Source organism: Halichoeres trimaculatus, unplaced genomic scaffold (genome assembly GCF_033239565.1).
Source record: "Halichoeres trimaculatus isolate MK-OKI-2021-1 unplaced genomic scaffold, fHalTri1.1 fHalTri1_scaffold_16, whole genome shotgun sequence".
Lineage (NCBI taxonomy): Eukaryota > Metazoa > Chordata > Actinopteri > Labriformes > Labridae > Halichoeres > Halichoeres trimaculatus.
In genome coordinates this window covers 6,417,638-6,440,732 of record NW_027437194.1, presented here as the reverse complement: position 1 = coordinate 6,440,732, position 23,095 = coordinate 6,417,638, and the positions used below count along the sequence as shown (strand labels likewise).

Sequence of the window (23,095 nt, the reverse complement as noted above, 5' to 3'; positions counted from 1 at the left end):
CTCTGACGCTTCACTGAGCAAAGTAACAAGAACCCAAGCGCTGCACTAGTTTCATTTAAGCATCTGAGTGAAGCTGTCAATATTTCTGAGACACAGCACTGTCAAATATAGCAGGCTAATTTCCTAGGAAACCAATCATGGCCAGCTCCTGTTGTGCAGTCACTGTCACATTTATCTCTTCCCTGTACCATGCCCACCTCCATCACATGTGCTGACTGCAAAGAGCTAATAACGTGGGCTTTATTTGGCACATCCCTCATGTATAAATAAACAGATGATCTCCACAGCAGTGACTCCTGATTGGTCTGTAACCTTTAATGCTCACCGAATATATGCATGGATGACAGTTTAGAGGTTACTTAAGGCTTTAACATCGACAGCCATTAGTCTACTGTAATCCATCCATGTGGCAACGCCGCAGGGAAACGCAGCCAAAGCTCAGATAATGTGACGACTCAACAGCATTTGGCTCATGAGGATGTTTATTCAAAAATGTGACCACTACAAATGTTCCATAATTTAGAGAAACCTCATCCAGACATAATGAGAAAACAAAATATTTCCCCCTCCACAACACTCAAGATGAGTCCTGACTCTCTGGAGAAAATCGGCAGTAGGAGTTGGAGTAGGAGTGCAGGAAAAAGTCAGAAATTAATTCCTCAAAGTATTATGCAGAGATGTGTTGGTGTAATCTAGTGATGCACAGCTGAACATATTCTACAGATATTAGTTCTTGCATTGATTTATAATTTGGAGAGCTGTAACCTGAAAATGAATGTTTATCTGAGAGAGGTGTGATGGTACCTGGAAAAGCTGAAACATTTCAACTAACCTCACACCTCACAGGCATTCATTCACATTTTCCCCCAGACATGAACTTTCATTAAAAATATGGTAATTTGTGTAAATTTGGCAGCCGAATAGAGATATAAAACCATTTCACTCAGCCATAGCAGCCGTACAATTCCAGAAAACTGTCATCTCTCTGAAATGACGCCTCAAAATTGAGCTAAACACAAGGTTTTATCACAATAAAGCAATGCCCCAGACCCGGGATGAAATCCTGTCAAATACCATGATATCAATAATACCTTCACAGGCACCAAATAGGAGTTAAACTCAGTTTGAGATTCTGCTGCCACTCTGTCATATGATGCAAGAGAGGGAAACAGCGATGTAAATTGTGGTGGCTCCCAGCCAGTCAGACAAACATCACAGGGAGTGAAGAAACTGGCAGACAGACAGGCAGCAAGAAGGCAGACAGGCAGACAGACAGGATGTCAAGCAACCACTGACCTTTGATCTTCACTCTCGTCACACGAGTCACGTTTCCCTCAGAGTTGGAGGCGTGGCAGGAATACAGTCCTGCTGACTGCATGCTCACTGCTTGCAGAGATAACGCTCCGGCCTGGCAAATACGATGTGACAGATAAACAGGGAGATTGATGTTTGCTGCGGTACATATAGAGATGCTGTACATACAATAAACAGACTGATGCACAGGTAGTGAACATGTGATTGATGGGAAGGCAGGAAGGAAGGTAAACATGCGTGACAGGCTGAATAGATGTGAAACTTACAATACTATGATTCATGGATGGTCCCTATGGACAATTTTGAAGTACTGACAATGAAACTGTGTATAAAATAAAGTAATACTTTAAATACAAAATAAATACTCTTTTTTATAGCGCAACATCAAATGCACTTACTGGTTAATGGAGCTATTACTGCAGCAATATGTGAGTCAATCCACACATGTGTAAACAGATTTGCATATGATATTTATGAATCATTTCAATATAAGAGGCCTTCACAGTGGATGGCTGTTGGCATGCAGAGAACATTGTGTGGCAATCATGTAACATTAAAGAAGTGACTTAGGCCTATTTTTCTATCATTGTAGTCTGGCTTAGGTCTCCTTTGCTAGTTTTTTTTATTGAACTTAACCCATTTCCTACAACCAGTTTTGACAACTTTTTGAACCCTGACCATTAACTGTCCTTTAATTCCATAAAACAAACTCAAAACGTAATAGCTCCAACCTAAACTGAACAAATGTCAGGTCAATCCTACGCTGAGTAGGCATACTCATTACATATCCGCCCAAAAAGCAAAAATACTTTGAGGGGTATTATTGCCTGTGCTCATTTATGTTTGGTTACAGGAACAAGTGGGCTAGCTGGGAATAGGTAGCTAGCTAGAAGGAGCTAAATTTGTAGTTTAACTTTAACTTGTGAAATTTAGACTAAATTACTACACAACATTATACCCTAGCCTTTATGATAGTGAACCAAATCACTCACCAGTAGAAACTGGTTCAAGAATCATGTTTACAGCTTCTTCTGCACTTAAGTTTCGGTTTCTTCTTGAAGAAGCTGCCATCATGGAAGCTTGTTAAATTGCCCAAGTCACACATTTTATCCTAAATAATCCAAAATTTTGACTTAGGCTAGAAATAAAATGGCCTAAGTCACCCTCTTGACATAGGCCATTCTCCTACAGGGCATAAAGTCAGTGATCCTTTAAGCTAAGGATTTAAGAGATTTTACCAGAGATGGTCAGCATGATCACGAGATGATTTAAGCCAAAAACTCATTTTCATGAAATATGACTCAGGCCATTATTTTAATAGGGTGATGATATTTACAAATGTGTATCTACAATACACTTGCAAATCAGTTTATACACTTGTGGGTTGACTCACGCATTTATGGATGGATTTACACACAAAAAAATTGCTACAATATTAGCTCCATACTGTTTGGTTACTTGTTTTCTATGTGAGGCAGAAGACGCCGAATAATGGTGTCTTTGGATAGAAACTACTTTATACCTCATCCTCCTCCTGAATGTTTTGACATCAATACTAGAAGGTTCAGGTTAGTTTAAAGAGTAGATCTGTGTTGATTTTTATGCAAATGTTTCATTCCTAAGAAGTTTGTGTAACAATGACTTCATTCTTAAAAAATGGTGAAAGTAAAAGACACCTAATACACCTCAGAAATGTTTTGAGTTTTGCAAAGACTTTTCATTTTTCCTCTTTTATTGGTATTTGAAATGTTCTGGCACACTTCAGCTCAGTGAGCAGCCTCACTCCACTGTGCTTGTCATAATTGCTAGCTCACTGGGACACTAGTTAACTCATTTCTCCTAACATATTCAGCCTCAAACCACTTGACTCCGTCATAGTTATAACAAAGGAGTCTGGGGCGATTGAAAATTGGTGAATGGCCTGTGGAGTGAGAGAAACACTTTTTTTCCCCAGTTAAGTCTTTTCTTGGCTTCAGTAACATTTTCTCTCTTTCTCTAGATATATATTTATGGGGCTGTGATAAGTTTCTAAGTGATATTAAAAAAGTCTCACTTTTAAATATATGCTTCATCATAATCCACACTTTCAAATGAGATTATCATGAACACTGGATTAAACAGGACTGATTTAAAGCACGTCAAAGACTCCATGACAACAGAGCAGAAGAAAGCTACAGACTGGTCTCAGAGCACCGGGCTGTCACTGAATATAGCTGGCTACTTAATTACATTGCAAACAAAGTTTTCAAGGCTAACTTATTGTCACTTTTCAAACAATAGCTCTACATAACTGTCGACAAATGCATTACCTTGTTGCTTTGTATCTTGTGACAAGTTATCTTGAACCAAGGCTGTTTCCAAATTGCATACATGTGAATGTAGCATATAGTAGGCACTGTATTCTGCCTACTACTTTTGCATGTTGTTTCATGCAAAAGTTGCAGTTTCAGAAAGCAGATCTACAAGTGAAAGATTTTTTGCCTTTATTATAAATATACATAACAAACTAACTATGGGTAGACCTTGACATTTTTGTTTTTTTGTTAATCATGTCACAACAGAAATGTCAAATTTGAATTTTAATCTTACACCAAAAGTCCTATTGTTTTGTTTTGTTTTGTTTTTTTAAATCTGGAAGGGACTGACTTTTTGTTTTCCAGCTGATGGAAAAACACTTCCATATAATCCACATATGGATCAAAAAAAGGTAATTATATATATACTAAAACTGACCAGATTTACCTGTGTTTCTTTTGCATCACTTCCTTTCTATCTCTCAGAATAATGTTTGTGTTGTTGTACTGTAGTTGTAATGGTGACTCATTACAGTAGATGGTGGTAATTCACCAAAACCTGCCACCCGCATAGACGAACAGCGTTAGCGCCATGCATTGTGGGAAACAATATGCCAGGCAGACCGGTTGTATACTGAAAAATTTCCCCGGATTAGCAGGATTTTTGGCATACTGCAGATTTTGCAACTTTTCATATACTGACCAGGTGGTTTGGAAAACAGCCTGTTGGAGCCATGATATAGTTTTCTGTTAGTTTCATTTTTCTGTTTCTATTTTTTTGTTTCTCTATTTTAAGGCAAAACTTTCAGCATATTTTATTTTTTTGTTTCAACAAGGGGTGGTGCTTGACACCAGTGAAGGTATTTAGGGAAGCTCAGGTTAATGAGCCAGGTGTGTGTGGCAGAGTGGCAGCGTGGGTTCATCAATGTTGAATTAAAATGTTTCATTTGGATTTATGGACTTCAACATCTGTTTGAGAAAAAAGTGTGTACTGCAATAAAAGGACTTAAAAGTAAAAAAATAAAAGGAATAACAGGACTTAAAGACACTTTATTTGGAGCATGGATCTTATTTTTCTATTTTCTGGTATACACGTCAAAGAAGTTCTTCCTATTTACACCTTTAAGTCAAATGTATTTGTCTTATTGGATGACTCTACACAGCCCAAGTAGGGATGGGTACTGAATTTGGTACTTTGATAGGTACCGACTGAATTCTGTCAAAAGTACCAGGTACCAATTCATGAAAAATCAAAAGGTCTCACGTTTGGGTACCTAAACGCATCCTTGCGACTGTGAGAGTGGAAGAGTAGGCAATTTTCCATGCTGGACATGAACACAGTATTGCACGGTTATATATTGAAGAATTAGTATGTTAAATTGAAAAAAATATATTAAATTATAACAAAACAAATAAATTACAATGTAAACACAAAAAAGTACCAAAAATTGTTACTGCTGAGTATCAGTACCAATTGTCAGGTACCAGGCATAGGTATCACATGGTTTCAAATGTGAAAGGTACCCATCCTTACACCCAAGTGTTAAAAAGATCTGATCTCCATGAATTTGCTTAAAAACAAACACGCCTTGGTAAGATTCACAACATTGCAACATTGAGTGCAAGCGCTTATGGGAAATGGAGTCTTTGTTAAATAAAAACACTAGCTTCTCCAGATAGACCTCACAGCCACTTTAAAGAGCTTGCACATGCTGGTGGATTGATCATTACAGAGAGATAAAAAAAGAGTTTTGGCAGTCAACTACATACATACACATCTATCTCTCTCTATATATATAGGTTATTTTAACTGGTACAGTTTACATTTAGCTGCATTAAGGTCACTCATCTGTAGCCCCTTGGCATGAGACGGAAACAATGCCTCTGTTAAAAATAAAACAGTTCACCATCCAGGCAGCTCCCCGACAAAACAAAACCACTGTGCAGTTAAATGAGTTACTTTCACAGTGTGATGAGCTGTTTAACATCAGAATGTGATGACCTGAAAGCAGTTCACTACATGATTTTATCCTGGTCTTAAATCCAACAAACCTGCAGCACTCTCTGGTTTTACTCAGACGTGAGTTCCAAGAATCATCTAATGGAGAGGGCTGATGTACCCGATGATAAGATAAATCAGTCACAGGAACTGTGTTCCTTCAGGGCTGGGATTTTTACCAGAGGAAATTTTCTTCCTCTCTCCCTCTTAGATTTAATATCCACATTTGATTGTAACAAAGTGCTTTACTCATGTTCTGAGCTAGTGAGGTAAAATGTTTTCCTACAACACAGATAGATACTCTAGACAGAAGAAAGAGCAAGACTGAGAGACACTAGTAGTATAATTTTCAACATATTCTCAAGGGATGTTTGTGTCTATCAATGCACAGAAATGCACCATGTGAACATACCTGATACTTGTTCCTCTGAATCACGCCGCCATCTTTTACCCAGGTGATGCTCGGTGCAGGATTGCCTTCAGCAGCACAGGTAAGAGACAGCCGACTGCCAACCATGGCCTCAACCACAGGGGGTGGGGCTTCAGTGAAGGAGGGCGGAGCTATGGGACACAGTATTAAGATTAAAACCGAGGAAACGAACATTTAAAAAACACAGGATATCACTGTGAAGCTGTGTGAAGTGATTAGTTGTTCTTAACTTTGATTTACTCTTTTTAGATGAATGAAACTTTGTTTCTGAAGCAGCAGACAAACTCGCAGCATTATCATGGTTTGTTCTGAACTGACACATGAAAGAGAAACTACAAAGAAAAACGCCGGGCAAGCAGACAATAAATCTCATGTCTCCTCATTCTTTTTTATCTGTCATGCACAGCATGGCAGTAGCTGGGCCTTGTTTGTTAAACAGCAGCAGCCTGGGTGCCGTTTACTGACATCAGGTAACATTATTATTTCAGGCACCAGAGTGAAAGTGCTGGTGACGCTGCCTTTTAGATCTGTAAACGGGAACGTATCCAGCCACTTTAGACCTCAGATCTCATTAGAGGACTCATAGAAACTTCTTTTATCGCTTGCAAACACACATTAAGTACAGATGAAGCACCTGGATCTCTGACAAATCATCACATTTCATATGAATCAGCTTCACTACTGCTTTGAAAGAGTTAGAATTTCTCTTTTTTTCATCTGAATCAAAGGTTGGAATACTTGTTTCATTATCCACAACCATGAGCCACCTGATGAAAATGTGAGCTTAAATTACAGGAAGTAATCGCTGAGAAAATCTTTTGCACATTGCTGCAGAAACACGAGAAAAATGTGGGAAACTTCAGGCTTTTGTCTCCTTTTACCTTTTCTTTGTTACATTTTCAGCCAGTGTCAATCTCAAATGTTAAGTCGGAGTGAAAACAATAAGGCTCGAAAGATAAAAACCTGCAGGGCATGTCAGTGAAGCTACATCTAAAGCTTTGAGCACACAGACATAATCTATTATAATTCTCCGCTCTAACCTGACGCTTGCACAGACCAACTCGGTGAAACCGTCTCACCCCGCTTTGATCTGCTATTCTTTATGTTTGTGTGGAGTCATAGCAAAGGTTCCCAGGTACAGAAAGACTTCAAAGCACAAAAAAATAATGATGCATATTTTAGATTTGGATATATTATTTAGATATATCAATAATAATGATGATAGCTCAAGTCAGGAATGAGTCTCACAAAACCAGCGTCAAGAAGTCAAAAGTTAAGTTATTTGATCTGTTGAGGGTTTTTTTTAAAAAAGTCTTTAGAAGGGAAGTTGAAGAAAAAGTTGTCTTCATCTAAACTTTGTATAAAGTTGAACTCTAAAATATTATTATATTTAAAGCAGCAGTCAACAAACAGTAAAAAAATAGTCACTGTGGATAAAATGTGAGGTGCAAAGTTATGGAAATTTTTTGAACTTGGAAGAGGTCAAATAATGAGTTGTCATTCGAACCAATTTAAATCAATTTTTGATCCATTCACAGAGATATCTGTGGCGCAAGGATGACCCCGAACAATAGACTGTACATAGAGTGGACAGCGTGGCTCCGCCATTTACCATTGTATAGTTTTAAAGCCAAAATACCCCCATCACAGGCGCCGCTATTGGCTAGGAGTGAATCTGAGTGGAGCTGGTGACAAAAAAATATCATTTTTCTCTTCTTGGCTCTCCCTCCAAACATATTTTACAATCCCTGAAAAAATACACAAGAACAGCAGCTGTCAATCATCGTCAAACATGTCGTAAAGCCCTGTCTCTAACCTCTTATAACTAATAAAAATGAAACATTTCAGAAAAAAAGAGGACTTACAAGGCAGCCAAATAATATCTTCAAATCACCACAACAATTAGAAGTGCAAAACATCTCTACAAGATATATTATAACTAGGGGTGCCTCGATCCAACTTCTCTGTAGAGATAGACCGATATGGATTTTTCAGAGCCGATATCAATTATTTGTAGTCAAGGAAGCCAATTGCCGATATTTGAAGCTGATATTTATTTTCAGTCAAAGTGAAAATATTGGTGTCAAAATTTTGAATTATACAAACTCCAACACTTAACTGCATTCAAATGCTTTCAAGCATGACTTTATTAAATAGCTCAGTTTCAAATTTGTTTCTTATGAGCCATTTCATTAAAAAAAGGTCGATGCCGATCTACCTCAAAATGCCAAATATGGGCCCCGGTAATCGGTTTATCCCTACTTTTCTGGTTCTGATACCGAGACTGATACTTGGGCTTTGGTAATGACCAATACCAGTCCGACACCAATGTTCAATATTACTGTGGGACAAGATTGGTAGTGTTTCGGGTAAAGGGCAAAAAAAGAGTGGATGGAATTACTGAAGTTAATATTCATCTAAACTATGAAATATTTAAATGTTTACCATCAAAACAATTCTCCAGAATGTACACAACTTTTTTAGCCACTCTTATCTCAAAATCTTAAAGTTTGTTTGAAATCTTTTAAATTTTTTCTCTTTCTTTTTTGTTTTATTGTATCTTATTATTTTTAATCTGCTTTTGATTGAATCTTAATTGTTTTTTTGTTTTGTTTTTTATCTGTCTGTAAAGCACTTTGAATGCCTTGCTGAAATGTGCTATGTAAATAAACTTGCCTTGCCTTGCCTCAGATGTAAACTTTTGTACCCTGTTGACTGGTAATGCAGCAAAAACAAACAAACAAAGAAAGTGCATCAGAGGCAACATTTCAAACAAGGAGCAAGGAGCACAAAAAAACAAAAAAACAAAAAGGCAGGAAGCTGTTTGCCTGGATCGGCAACGTTGATCTCTTCCCACCAATACTGATCGAGCCTTGAGGGGCACCGATACCACCAATTGGTGTGTATTGGTATTGGAGCATTTATAATTATAGTTTTGTTAAAGTTTGACCACGCCCATCTGGAATGATTTGGGGGATGGATATTTTGACGTGTACTGCAGCCAGCCACCAGGAAGAGCAGTTTTTGTGGTGACCTCACATTGAGCCAAGAGAGACGACGTTAATTTTTTTTTTACAGCTTATGCTCAGGACATGAAAACTTAGGGAATAATCAACAAAGTAAAAAAGCATGACTTAGGTGCCTCATCAAACTGTAAAACAGAATATTCACATGCACCTGCAATATTTGCCAAGTAAAGGTATCCCATCATTTTCATAACGTGGCAAACTGAAATAAGATCAATAACTACACCGTCCACAGGGACTTACGTTTAAAAGGTTAAAAAATGAGCACTGCCAAGTGTTTTCTTGAATCAATACCATGCCTGCAAGTCAGCATGACCAATAAAAAACTGACATCTGGATAATAGAGACATGATAAGGTCGTGTGGGGAAAAAGTCAGACTGACACAAGAAAACAAGGTGGTTAGAAAATCAAATTCCCAATTATGAATCGATACCATTTTCCTTTTTTGTTTGGCTTTATTTGTGTCCCAGAACCTGACTGACAAAGGCACATGACGTGCCAGTGATATCACACTTGGTGTATCTTGTTCCACTCAGCAAGTTTTAGCCAGCTCAGCTCCCATTTCCTCGATGAAATATGAATGTTTGTCCTCCCAAATGTTAAATGTTGTAAGGGAACAGATGTCTTAAATCACTTTGTGGGCTATGGCACTTTGGCTGACAGTGCATCTCAGAGCAACAACGGCCCTGAGAAGTTAGCAAATATTACCATGGGAGACGCCCACCCGGAGGCATGAGGCTCAGGCCTCGTCATAGGGTAAGTGGATATTTTTGACTTTTTACTCTCACACACAATGGCTATACTTAAACAGGGGTTCAGATAACTAAAAATAGATGTTTAAAAAAAAACACACACAAGGAGGAGAGCTTTGAAAACTTTAAACAGAGAAGCTTAAGTTTTGGGGAATGCTAAGCGATCTGGTGCCTTTCAGATTTGACAAAAGCGTTTTGTTTGGAAAGAGATCCAAGTTTCTCTGTTGTGTTTTTGCTCACTGAAGGTCATCCCAATCAGTTGGCTTTCTTTGATCAATGATTCCAATTTTTTTCTGTGATGGGCTGAGTTCATTTGCTTTTCTGGTCTTTGATTTAATAAGTGGTTGTCTGAAGGGAGTCTTTCTACAACACCCTTCAGAAAAAACAAAGTCACATTTTTCTGTAATTTGATATTAGGTGCAGTTTGAGTCATTTTCCACACAGCGACCCTGACCTTCATGTTTTGTCTGAGGGGAACCGGGCATACAACACAGGCTGGCAACAAGTTAGCTCACATTTGCTCTGTACTTTTAGATTTGGTTGCATATTTGGGAGGAAACCATCATATACTGTCTTACAAGGGGGATCTATAGAAATCAATTTGATAACAACTGTTAACTTCAACTTCTGTAGAAATAAAGTATGATTTTCAGCAGGGAGAGGCAGGGTCTGGAGGAACCTGTCGATCAAAATCCTGCTCGTAAACTACTGTGGGTGAGAGCGGTGCACTCTTTCGATGAGAGCTCAGCATGGATATGAGGAGAAGATGTGAGATGACAGAGGCATAGCGAGACGCTGCGAGTCAGAAAAGTTCAGGCAGCTCACTCTGGAACTGGGAATGGATGAGGAGGTAGTTTTGGTGTTTACATAGTCATAGAAAAAAAATATTACTTGGGTCTTGAACAAGCGCAACCTCCAGTCTAAAAATATCAGAGTTCCTACAGCTTAAGGCAAGTTAAATTCAAGACTTTTTAAGATGTTTTAGTGCCATTTGAAATTAAATTTAAGACCAACTTCACAATAAAAACAAAAGGAAAAAACACCACATCAATCACATAGGGTCAGGGATAATTAATAGAGTCCCAGCTGCAACCAAATCAAGGTTTGTTGGTTGCGTAATCATGACAGTGTGATGTTTCCATGAGACAATTCACGACAATCATACTAACGTGTTAACATTTTTAAGACTTTCAAAAATTAATTTAAGACATTTTAAGGCTTTGTTTTTGGATTCATGAATTCACTGTCTTTTGAGAGTTTTTAAGGATCTGCAGGAACCCTGAATATGGGATATTGCATAAAATCTGCTGTTTCTCAAGTGTCCACTTGAGGCTGGCTCCAGAGGTACCAGAACTCACATACACACCAAGCCAAAAAGGCCGTTTTCACAGCAGAAGGCCTGGTTCAAAAAACGTCTCCTGTCTGAATCGCTAATTTTATTATCCGCACACACTTAACAGGGCATTAATTTTTTTTCTACCTAAGTGGTTCAGAGGACACTGAGATTGTGAGCTCGCCCAATAAGAGGCACAGCTCAGCTCTTGTAATTGACTAGTGCCCTATAGCTGAACCTGAAGCCCCCGTCACTTCCAATACGGCAGGGATAGCCGATCTGCTTCAAAAGTCTGTTTCAGAAATGGAAGAGTGACGTCAAGGAGACTAAGTCCATTAATTATACAGTCTATGGTCTTGAAAGATCTTTCAAATAGTAACTCCCTTTATTAGTTTGATCAGTGATACACTAACTTTTGTAATTTAAGGCCCAGTTAAAATTAGTTAAGCCCGCCCAAACCTAGAACCCTGGCTCAGTCCGTGGTGTAGAAACGGCCACAAAGAGGGTTTAAAAAAGTCTCATCTTTTTTTGAAAACTCAAGTTTCAACTTCATCTTTATAGCTTGACAATTTCTTTTCAAGCACATTTTGTGAAAGCCAGTATCTCTTTTTGAAAGCAGTTCTCTCTTTTCTCTGGTACTGAATTCTGGGTCTGTCTGGAAACCAGCAGATCTTGATAACTCTTTTCAAAATAAGTTTAGTTACAAAATCAAAACGAATAATAACTTTGAAAAAAAGTGTTATCAGAGTATCTGCACACCAGCAGCCATTCAACATCCATCTGTTGGAAACTGACTCATTTTTTCATCACTAAGGTTTTTTATTGTATTTTTTATTGAACACCCTTCTTTTCAACTGACTTTATGAGGATACACAGTATGCCGTGGATTTTGCGCCGACCAAGGCTGGCTTTATCTTTTCTGACTTTCTGTGTTTTGACAGACCCACCCACAGCGGGAGCGATCTCATATCTTCCGTCTAAAGGTTGCTTACTGTTCAAACACGCTCCAGCCCTGTACTCTGTTTACATTTGACGCATGGATTTTGCCTTATGAAGTCAAACATAATCTACTTTCAGCTTTGAGCTTTACAGGCCCGAAGCCAAAACTCACACAAACAACATCCACTCATCCGAAAGTCTCACCGGTTACAGACAGCAGAGTCCAGGTGCCATTCTGCAGCTCATCCGGGGGTTCATCCAGTAAGAGGATTCGACACTCATACAGGCCCTGGTCGTCCAGCTGCAGGCCCTCCAGCCTCAGGGCAGTGATTCTCACCAGAGACACTCGCCCTGCAGAAACAGATTGAGGTTAGACAGGTGAGGGGGGCTCAGGTAGGGGTGCATGAGATGGCTAGCTTTGCATGACGCTGATTTTATTTGACATCCTCTCGGTCTGACCTGAGTGAAACTGCTGGAGTGTGAAGCTTTGCTGTGATGTGGAGAAAAAAAAACCCCACAACATTGTCCTCGAATGAAACAGCCTCACACAAACACATGCACAAACAACAGCTAACACGCAAACTTGGAAATGTGATCCCCCGGTTGCCAGGTGACGGCTCCCTTGAGCCGGAGCACAGCTTGCCACATCACCCCCTTTATCTTTTCCAGGCTGCAGCCCACGTCTTTTTGTGTCCATCAACTATCACAGTTTGTCTGACAGACAATTGCCCAGTGACCTAACAGCCTGGAACAGCGTGGCTGAGGAGACACTGCCAATGACAGCATTATGTGAGATGCACTGTCACTCTCTGCACCATTTGAAATAAAAACATCTACACAGCACTCAGGCTGCAGCGTGTAAACGTCAGCGCGACAAGAATGACCGTGTAGTGAGGGCAATTATTAACAGGAGCTCTGATTTCTGGCCACTATAGCAGGGTGGGACAGTCAAAGAGAAGCAGGAAGTAGGAGTAAGGTATGTTGGCAGAGATAACACACCTTATTTACTTTTCCTAGCTGCCAGAGGTGACTGAATCCGCAGGGGGAGAAGCAGGCGGGGAGGGGTAATGCTGAGCAAAACACACAACAGAATACACTCAGGGGATTAGAGCGTTTCAAAACCCTACCCTTTGACCCCTGGCAGCTTTTTCCCCTCATGTTTACCAGCTTAGATATAGGTCACTAAAGCACCTCAGAGGGGAAGGCTGTGCTGAGGCGGGGAGGTTTGTGCCATCGTGACTGGGAGTTGTCAGAAGGGAAGGGTGGAGGTGAGGTGGGAGCATGACCTGATGGCAGCGCTGTTACCATCTAAAAAATGTATGACTGCAAAGGATTTAAAAGTGAGGGAAATGGACTGTAAGGCCAGTGGAGAGAAGGAGAGCAGGGTAAGAGGGAAGGAAAGAAACAGGTGAAGGAACCCCAAGCCTTTTTGTATGTCGGCAATATTTAAGTTTAAGAGTGGCAAGACAAGAGTGGGTATGAATCAAACAGAAGAAAAGAAAAAGTGAGAAGTCCGTGTGAGAACAGATGGTAAAAGTAGTCAAATCAGAAGGAAAAAAAAGGAAAAAAAAAAAAAAAGTAGTCAAATCAGGTATGCTTAACTTTTAACAGTTGAAGGAACTAAAACAACAGTATTTCCCTTTTTTTCTTACACTTCAAACACTCCGGACACCAAAGAGAACTGTTGTTCTCGAGGACAGCTTTAGTTTATTTTAACTTTAGTAATATAATTTGCATTTTTTGCATGGTGTTCTTGTTAGCAGCTGATGATCACCAGGAATACACCAGATGTGTCTCAGCTCAGTTGCATGTAGGCTGGGAACGTCACCGAACACCGGCTGCATTTTCAGCTAGAAAAGGAGTCTGCAACCTGTAACATTCATTGAGCCATTTTGCCTGAGCTCACCTGGATTCAAGTCATTCAGGAGCCACAAAATCTACTTTATCTTCACATTTCAGACAAAACTTTGTATTAAAATTCTATACTTGGAAAAAATCTGGTGAAAAATTATCTAAGAAGGTATTTGTTTTTATAAAACTGTACATGTGATGTCTGAGTGATTTCCTTTTGAATAAAGTTGCAAAATTTAAAAAAAAGAAAATTAAGTCATGTCGGTTTCAAAATTTTTAAATAAAAATTTTAAAATTCAAAAATTTGCAAATTTTTTAATTAAAAAAATGTGCAAAAAATGAAAAACAAATTCCCAAAATTTTGAAATTTAAAAAATATGCCAAAATTTTAGAAATTGGAAAAAAATTGCAGTTAAAAAAAATTGCTAAATTTTCAAAAAGTTTTTAAAATAAAAAAAATGTATTTTATATTAAAAAAAATAATTTAACTTAGTAATTTAGTTATTTAAATTAAAATTTCCACAATTTTGTAAAATCTTCAAGGAATTTAGATTTTTAAAAAAACAAAAAAAAGAATTGAAATTGAAAAAAAATTGCAAAAAGTTTAAAAAACTTTTCCAAAATTAAATTAAAAAACTGAAAACTTCATTGCAGGAGATTATGCATATGATTTCATTTAATGTGAATGTTTTTTTTCCATCAATACCCTCTGTGAGAAAAAAATAAAATAAATCATATTTTTCTAAAGTTACAAGGAGCCACTGCAAAGGAGTCAAAGAACCCTATGAGGCTCCAGAGCTACAGGTTGCAGACCCACGAGCTAGCATAAGACAGTGGACGACCAAAGGGTTCCACACTTTCCACTCCATTAATGAACCTCTCTTCATTCATGTTGAGCTTTAAAACCTCAAACCTGTTGACTCCTGTCCTGGCTGTGCTCATTTTGTCTGTGGTTGTTGTTACAGTCCAGTTAAATAAAATTTTGTTCGGACATGGTTTTTATTTTGAAATCCAATGGCACTTCCTGTCCCTCTCATTCAGCAAAAATACAACTTTTGTATCTGCTGCAACCTGCCGGAGCAGGGGAGCAGCAACGAAGTGGATCCAATGTGAGTTAACACATTGAGTATTATAGAAAACCGTTCTGGTCCTGTGCCGTGACAGGGCAGAGCCGGACCGCAGACGCATTTGGTGTATTTGTGAGGGTGCATTTGTGGGGTGTGCTAAAACCTTCACACCACTGCAATTAGAATGTCTTTCTGAAACAACAAAGCTTGGTTTATTGTATAAATATAAAAACAAATGCTTAAGATGGATTGTTACATTTTCTGTGCTTATTTCAAAGCTCTAACTTCCACATTATAACAAACCTTAAATAAAGTATTTTTATTCAGATGGATTTTTGAATAACTTCACATCTTAATAGACAAAATTTTCAGCATTGAAATTGGGCATAATAAAGTTTCAGATCAGGTCCAAATGTCAAACATATACTTCAAACTACTTTTAATTAAAAATACATTACTACAATCTTAATGTCATGACACAGCCTGTTCATCCCAACATTAAAGGACAGAAAATGTCCCCTTGAAATATTTTTGTCCTTCCTGCAAAGGATGTATTCAGCAGTTAATGAAATCTCATGTATACAATGAAAATATTTCAATGTAATTTATTTTCCATCCAAAGCACAACGTCTGTATGTATAGGTTGAAATAGTTGCATAGAAAAGAAGTGGTGCGGCCCCGGTTATAAGGACACTCAGATATATATGATTGATTTAAAACAATAACTGATAGTCAACAGCGCTCAGTGGCTGACGATGAGTGCGAGACTTTCATGTATGAGTTCAAATCTTGCCCTTCTCACTTCAACAATTATTTCAACCTCTAGTGTAATAAAGCTTGAGAACCACCATCAATTTATGTGTTCATGTAGCAGAAGCAGAGTTGACCGTGAACTAAAGCCTTTACAAATGTGTTGAATTAGCATCGTTGAATACATTCGCTTTTAAACCGTTTTATCCCTGATAATTAAAGGCTGTTTTATGAAAAATATGTAAGGTGCCTTTCATTGCAAGAATATACAGATTTGCACTTACTGGCCCGACCCATGATCTCTATCTTATTTTAAACCAAGACATTTCTTCTGTTTTGATGTATAAAAATGATAATGATTCCCACATGTTAAGGTCGTTCCTTTTGATTTTATTTTTGTCGGCTCTCTTTTGAATTCCTTCGTCTCCTATTCCTTATTTTTTACTGAACTCGTTTCTTTTGAAATTCTAATTGGCTGTTGGATATGTACTGTTGCTACCTTAGAGATGCTATGAGGAGGATCTGTTTTAATTGGACTGCTGCTACAACTTTTTACCGGATACAACGCAATGAGGTAAGGTATTCATCAGTACAGATACGTAGCGCTGTTGTTAAAAGCCTGACAACATGAAAACGTTATAGGTTTGTACCGTACGTCAGTAGCCAGCTATATGTAGCGCTAACAGCAGCCTGGTGCTACACGTATCTGTAGGCTAACGTGACAACAAGCTAACTGTCAGTTCATACAGTAGTTCAGTAGCTGTCTATATATAGCGCTACCAACAGCCTGGTGCTGTGAGATGTGTCCACAATGTGTAATGTTAGCGAATCCTGGTTAGCTTTGCTACCAATCAGAACTAACGTAACCTCTATCTTTATTTTATTGAAAGACTCTCAAGATTGAACAGACTATTGCAGAATAACTGCTGCATATGGGTTGGAATGAAAATTAGCACAAACACATTAGCCTGTTTAGCCTTTAGCTTGTGCTCTATCACTCTCTTATTTAGCTGTCTACTGCTCGATTGTCCTTTTTCTGTCTGACAGTTAGGCAACATTACTACAAAATTATTCCAATAAGTAGTTTTCAGCAGAGAAAAACACAAGATCACTTTTAAACTCTATACAGCCCCTTTAAGCCCTGACCTGCATTTGCACAACAGGGTTACTCAAGTACCCTGGATGACCTATTCTGAAGCTTTCAGCCCCTGATAGGCTTTTAAGGGAATAAGCTGGATGTGAGAATGTGTTGTCTGTGCTCAGTTCTGCTCCCATAAGGTGTTTTCCCACTTTGGTGTGAAACACGTGCGGCGCATGCACAGAGTCCTGACCTCAACCCTATCCAACACCTTTAGGGTGAACTGGAGCACCAACTTTAAACCAGACCTTATCAGTTATCATCAGTGTCAGACCTGCATGATGCTCTAATATGAGCGAGCCCTGCAGCAAGGTTTACAACTATTTCTGAGGCTGTTAAAGCATTGAGTTAAAGCATTGAGTTCAAGTGAGGCTTCCAGCTTCCAGTGTGAGGAGTGAAAATCGAGTGTCTACAAGCTAAAAGACGTGGAATGTTATTGCATGTATGGATGGACTGTATGTAAGATAAGCTGCTTTGTTGTTGAAAGATTTAGTTAAAAAGGAAACCTACACTTTTCAGAGAGGCAACTTATTTTCTTCTAAACATCTGAATGTGAGGAATAATGATAGTTTCTCTAAGCCAGGGACTTAAGTGAATCCATGGATCACAATGCAAGTAACCCAACACCCATGCTACAGCAGGGAATGATAACGATACTGACAACAGGTCGATGCTCCATCCCCCACCAACAACATCACCTCCTCCTTCTCCTCCTCTTCAGGTTCTCTGCTTTGCTCCTCTCTGCTCAGTGAATCCGCCAGATGAAATCAAGCAAAGCGTGGATTTTTGACTCCTCCAGGCCAAACAATAACCATGATCGGTTCAATTCATGCGCTCACTAACAGACACACCCACAGGGATACACTCGCTCACACACACATAATGTATTTATTCGCCCGACTGGTACAACCCAGGCTCATACCCCTCCTCCTCAAAAGGCTCTCAGGTGACACAGAAACACAAAACCCTTCAGTGCAGTGTAATGAAATACAACACTTTACAAATGAAAAGGTCTTGTCTGGATAGAAAGGTTTGCAGACTTGGCTGGATTTACAACAGGGTTGGTTGATTTGTGTCATTTGTTTTCTTTAAAAAAAAATGCTTTCTAAGGAGAAAAAGAAAAAATAATCAGCATTTACTCTGAGTTACTGCAAGAATTTCAAGGTGGAATGACATCTGAGTCAGATCAAGAAGTGTTTTGATGATTAGTCCACCAGCTTTGGGAAACTTAGAGAAAAAATGACAAGACTAAGCTATTGACTTTTTATTTCTTAGGAAAGTTTTGATTTGTGGTTAAGGGTACCAAGAGGTAGCATCTGCAGGAATTTTCTTTACCTGTTAGTAAACACCACATTCAAACTGGCCTCCTCCTCCTTGGCTCAATGCCAGCAGCAGCCCACACCCACAGCCTCTAACTGCGACTACTTGAACACACTAACTAGTACAGCAACCAGCTGCAGCATCGCGTTTCTGCGTGGGAGAGACTCAAGAGACTTGGCATGTTAGCACAAGCTAATCACTGGTGTTTGACACATACCTGCTCAGTAGAAAGCTAACTTACGTCACTCTTCATCCCTTGCTGCTCTCCAAGTGCCTTAACACTAGAAGTCCCACAGCCCAGCCATTTGGCTTTTCTACCTTCCATGCCCAAGGGGCAGCCAAGTGGCTGGATTAGTCTGGAATCAACATCTCTACTTTAGGTGTGAACAGCCATCGGATCACTATTGTTTTGTAAATGAGGCAATTACTTTCTCCTGAACTACTGAAAAAGGAAAAGATGTTGCTATGCCTTTACCTGAATAAACCAATGTGTTGTAATGTTATGAGAGAGAGGTAGAGGTTTAGTATAAAATGTTAATGACTTCATTTTATGTTCAACAAGCTATAATTAGTCCACTTTTGTGATCACGACAGAAAGTTATTTTCCCCTCCCTTCTCAGTATGAGGTCAACACAGTTTATGATTTTTATTTCTTTCTGAGATTTATTGCTGATGCACAGGTTGAGTAAATGAACTATCATGGGCCGTGAGTGAGATTTTTATCCACCTCGGGTCCCTAGTTTAGCCATCGGTCACAGCCACACCCACCCTTCCACCTTACATCCAGTTGGCCTGCTTTTACATTTTCCATCCATCTTTCTAACTATTTATTTTCTTATTCTATTGTTTTAACTAGGATTTTCTGTGTCTCTCAGGAGTAAATGTCAAATATGGGTAGATGAAGATAACCTTTATCCAGGCTACTCAAAGCACCCCATGTCAACTTTGCATGCTTGAGACTCAACACTCTATTATAGTGGAAAAAAACACTGGATCTTTTTCTATGTCTTCAAAGTTAGATCTTTGGGTGGCACCAGTGTGTGTGTGTGTGTGTGTGTGTGTGTGTGTGTGTGTGTGTGTGTGTGTGTGTGTGTGTGTGTGTGTGTGTGTGTGTGTGTGTGTGTGTGCATTTGTGAAATGTGAACCAACAGTTATACAAGCAGATATATTGTCAAAAAAAATAGCAGCCATGCTAACAGTGGACCTGATGGGAGCTTGTGACAGAGGCAGTCAGTTCAGTTTAGGTTTCTTTTATGTAGCAGCTTACAATGTTCACAGTTGCACAAAAGACTGTACACACATAAACAAAGTTCTATCAAGAAGAATATAGAGATAGTATAGCTATAAAAAAAACTTCAAAATAAATATAGTAAACTTAAACTAAACAGTCAACAGCTGTTTTGGACAAGGGCACTCTAATATGGGTTATGGAAGAAATATTTTTTTCTAATTATATCAGAGATATTTACAGCTACACTTGCCTCACACTCCCATCAGCCCGATGCAAAAAGTTTCTGTAGATGTTGGAAGCTTCCAGGCTCTTTTCAGGCACACCCCTCCCCCCTGATCATGTATCACATCTGTGGACTGCCAATCTGTCAGGTAATGGCTGCATTTGCAAAACAATGGTGGCTAATTGAAGGCCGTTCAGTTGTACATTCTAACTGAGCAGCCTTTTGGCTGTCCTCTGGGCATTGCAGCAGGGGTAAGAAAACCCTGGGACTTCTAGTGTTAAAGCGAGTGAAAATCAAGCCAAGCATCACCCTCGCACAGGAAAAAGCTTCATCTAGTTGGCTGTTATCTGCTTAGCTTGGATTGTGTTTCCTTTTTTCAGTGCTACATCTGCTATCCTAGCCGCTTTGGAAAGCTTCTTCAACTAGCTAATCGCCACGCAAAGTCACCTGCATACTAGGCCCCCTGTGATTGGCTGAGGTGGCCATGTCCACTCTCCACCCAGAAACGTCCCGTAACAACCAGAACATCAACACACAGGCAGAAGAGAGGGTTTGAGGCAGACACAGACACTAACACACATGTATAAGCGCCCGTAGGAGACGACTGAGCAGGATTATTCCTGTTGAAGTTGACTTTAACCTATTTTTAAGGAAAATCCTGCAGTCTCTACCTTTAAAATAGTTCTTAGGGATGTTTCAACAATCTAGACCAGGGGTTCTCAAGCATTTTTAGACCGCAGACCCCTTTCAGTTGTGGCGCTTTTCAAAGGATGATCCCATTAGCATAACACTGATTAGCATAATATAATACTATGTAGCTATGAACTATGTAGTACTTTGCAACGATAGAATTAGGCTAAATTCATACTTCTTAAGTCATTTGTTTTTTAATTTTTGAGAAAATGTTGGCTCCAAGGTGTTTTTCATTTCTGTTGTTGCACACTATTAAGTGATAGACACCACTGTCATATCAGAATTGATCTCATGGAGAGAAAAAAATGAGCAGGGGTATAGCTGATTTTATTGGTGCATCACAGTTTTGTTTTGTTTTTTAGTGATACAGCATGCTTTTACTATCAATTTTGAATTATCCTGTGGACCCCCAAGATATGGTTCGGGGAGTACTCGGGGACTACTAGGGGTCCTAGGACCCCACTTTGAGAACCACTTGTCTAAACGATGTAAGATTGCTTTACAAACAGCTTTATCTATTTCTTTATTTTGTTCCAGATATTGGCAAACGCTGCTTTGCTACAAGCAACCTGCTGCAGTGACAGAGATATCAGGGAACTTATCTGTAAAGCTAGTAATTCTGGTGCCAACAACAAAATTTGTCATTTGATGATATAATGACACCTAATCACTTAGTAGACTAATGGCACTTCATAAGCACTTGGTTTTTGTTTGTCTGTAAAGGACAAAGGAATAGGATGTGAATCAGGATCAGGAAGTTGATTAATTCACAACAAAGCAGGCCTTTAGCCGCCAAAAAAAGACTTCAAAGGCCACCCAGTGTGTTTGTTTTTCTGTTGCATTCAGAGTGAAAGAGGCCCCAGAGATATTGATTTTCTGTCCTCCAAAAATGGACGTGTAACATTTCAGAAATGAAGTTTTTAAATGATAAAAAAAGTCTTTTGGGGGATTTCCTACTGAGCTTCTGGTTCAGCCACAGGATTCTGTATGAAAAATTCAAAACTGCTCTTCACGACACGGACCTTCGTGTCCCTGAGAATGTGATATTTACAGGCAGAGCGCCCACAGCATCTTCAAGGATGTCGTCAGCTTTTGACAAACCTCGCAGAGACATTCAGGTTCGAGCACAGATAAGGTTTCACATGAGGTCGCAGCTTGCTGCTCCATTATACTTGAGTGTGTGATGGTTTGGAATTTGAATTGGGATCAGCTTGCTGTTGGAAGAGAGATGAGCAATTTCAGAGCAAACCTTCATGTTTGTCCGTGTGGGGAAAGGTAAGTACAGTAGGTATATTGGCTGTATGTACTGTGTTCCTGCACAGATGTATTGAGATTTTACTCATAAAGAACTTTTGCAGTATTCATCCCATAGACGGTACAATACACAGACATAGTCTCAGCGATGTCACTCATTGTGTCCTAAAGCTGTGTTTTGACGCCTGTTGATGGGTGTTGCCATGTTGGAAAAGTTGGGTCATTTTCAGTTGAGGCCTTTAAGCCCCATTTCCACCAAACTAGATCAGTACAGTTTGGTACAGGTGTGCTCCATAAGCCTGATCCTGTTTGCGTCTACACAGCCAACCATGCCCCCACCTATTTTTCTCGATTTTTTCTCATTTTTCTTATTTTTCTATTTATGTGATTTTCCATTTTCTTTATTTTTCTATTTTTCAATTTAATGTATTCTTTTTATTTTAGTATTTCCTTTATTTTTCTGTTTTTCTTATTTTTATATTTTTCTTATTTCTATATTTTTGTTTTTTTATTTTTCTTATTTTTCTATTTTTCCTATTTTTTTTTCTTTTTATATATATTTCTTATTTTTATATATTTGATATTTATATTTTTGTTTTAGTAACTTCTCATTTTTCTTTTTTTCTATATTTATTTAAATTTCTTATTTCATATTTGTATTATCATTATTCTTTATTATTGTTATTGCATTATAGCACTTTTTCTGTGAGCTCCTGTGGTAAAAAAAAAAATCCATTCTATTCCATTATATTAAATTCTATTACATTAAATTCTATTATATTACATAAAATTATATTTTAATTATATTCTAAGCATGTAAGCCGGATACCGATGGCTGCATCAGTAACATTATAGCGTGACACCATAGCAGCGCAACGCAGTGTATTCCAGTAATAAATCCAATGAAGAAGAAAAAGATGACAGAGTAAAAAAAGATCAGTTATGGGAGACATCTGGCAGTTTGCTACCTTTGTGATTTCCATGTGGCTGTTGGATACAAAGCGCAATTAAGTTTTGTTTTTGTTTTATTCAGAAAAGGCTGTGTGCTTCAAGGAAAAATACAACCACTGTCGCACAGTAAACAACGATTCCTTCAACTAATTAACGGTCTACAATGTTGTAGCTCACTCTTCTGGGATCACATTGGTTAAGCCTGGTACCCCTATGGAAAGGTCCCAAAATGGCATAGCTTATCTTTGTCATTTGGGGATCTGTCTCAGGGTTAGTCAGTGGAAACTGCATAAAATGTGTGCCATGCCAAGACGAACCGAACTGAACCGCTTGGTGGAGACGAGGCTTTAGTGTCCTGGCTAACCGCTGCAGTTTGCTCAACTGTCAGTCAATTCAGCTAGGCCTGAAACCATGCAAAAGTAATGAGTTACAAAAAAACTCACTGCCTTTAGACTGAATGTGTGTGAAGTGGCCCCGTGTGCACCAAAGAAACTTCAGTTTTTAGCGCTTCAAAATTAGCCTCATTATT

General features: G+C 38.8%; 1 protein-coding gene across 1 annotated transcript in view; it reads right to left on the bottom strand.

Moving 5' to 3' along the window:
- Positions 1-23,095, bottom strand: part of igsf9a (immunoglobulin superfamily, member 9a) — a 104,360-nt gene that overhangs the window by 56,907 nt on the left and 24,358 nt on the right. The window contains exons 4-6 of the mRNA XM_074689697.1: positions 12,293-12,439; positions 6,020-6,168; positions 1,297-1,408 (exon numbers count right to left, since the gene is read on the bottom strand). Of these exons, the coding sequence (XP_074545798.1) occupies positions 1,297-1,408; positions 6,020-6,168; positions 12,293-12,439 (408 nt within the window). The remainder of the gene's footprint in view (positions 1-1,296; positions 1,409-6,019; positions 6,169-12,292; positions 12,440-23,095) is intronic.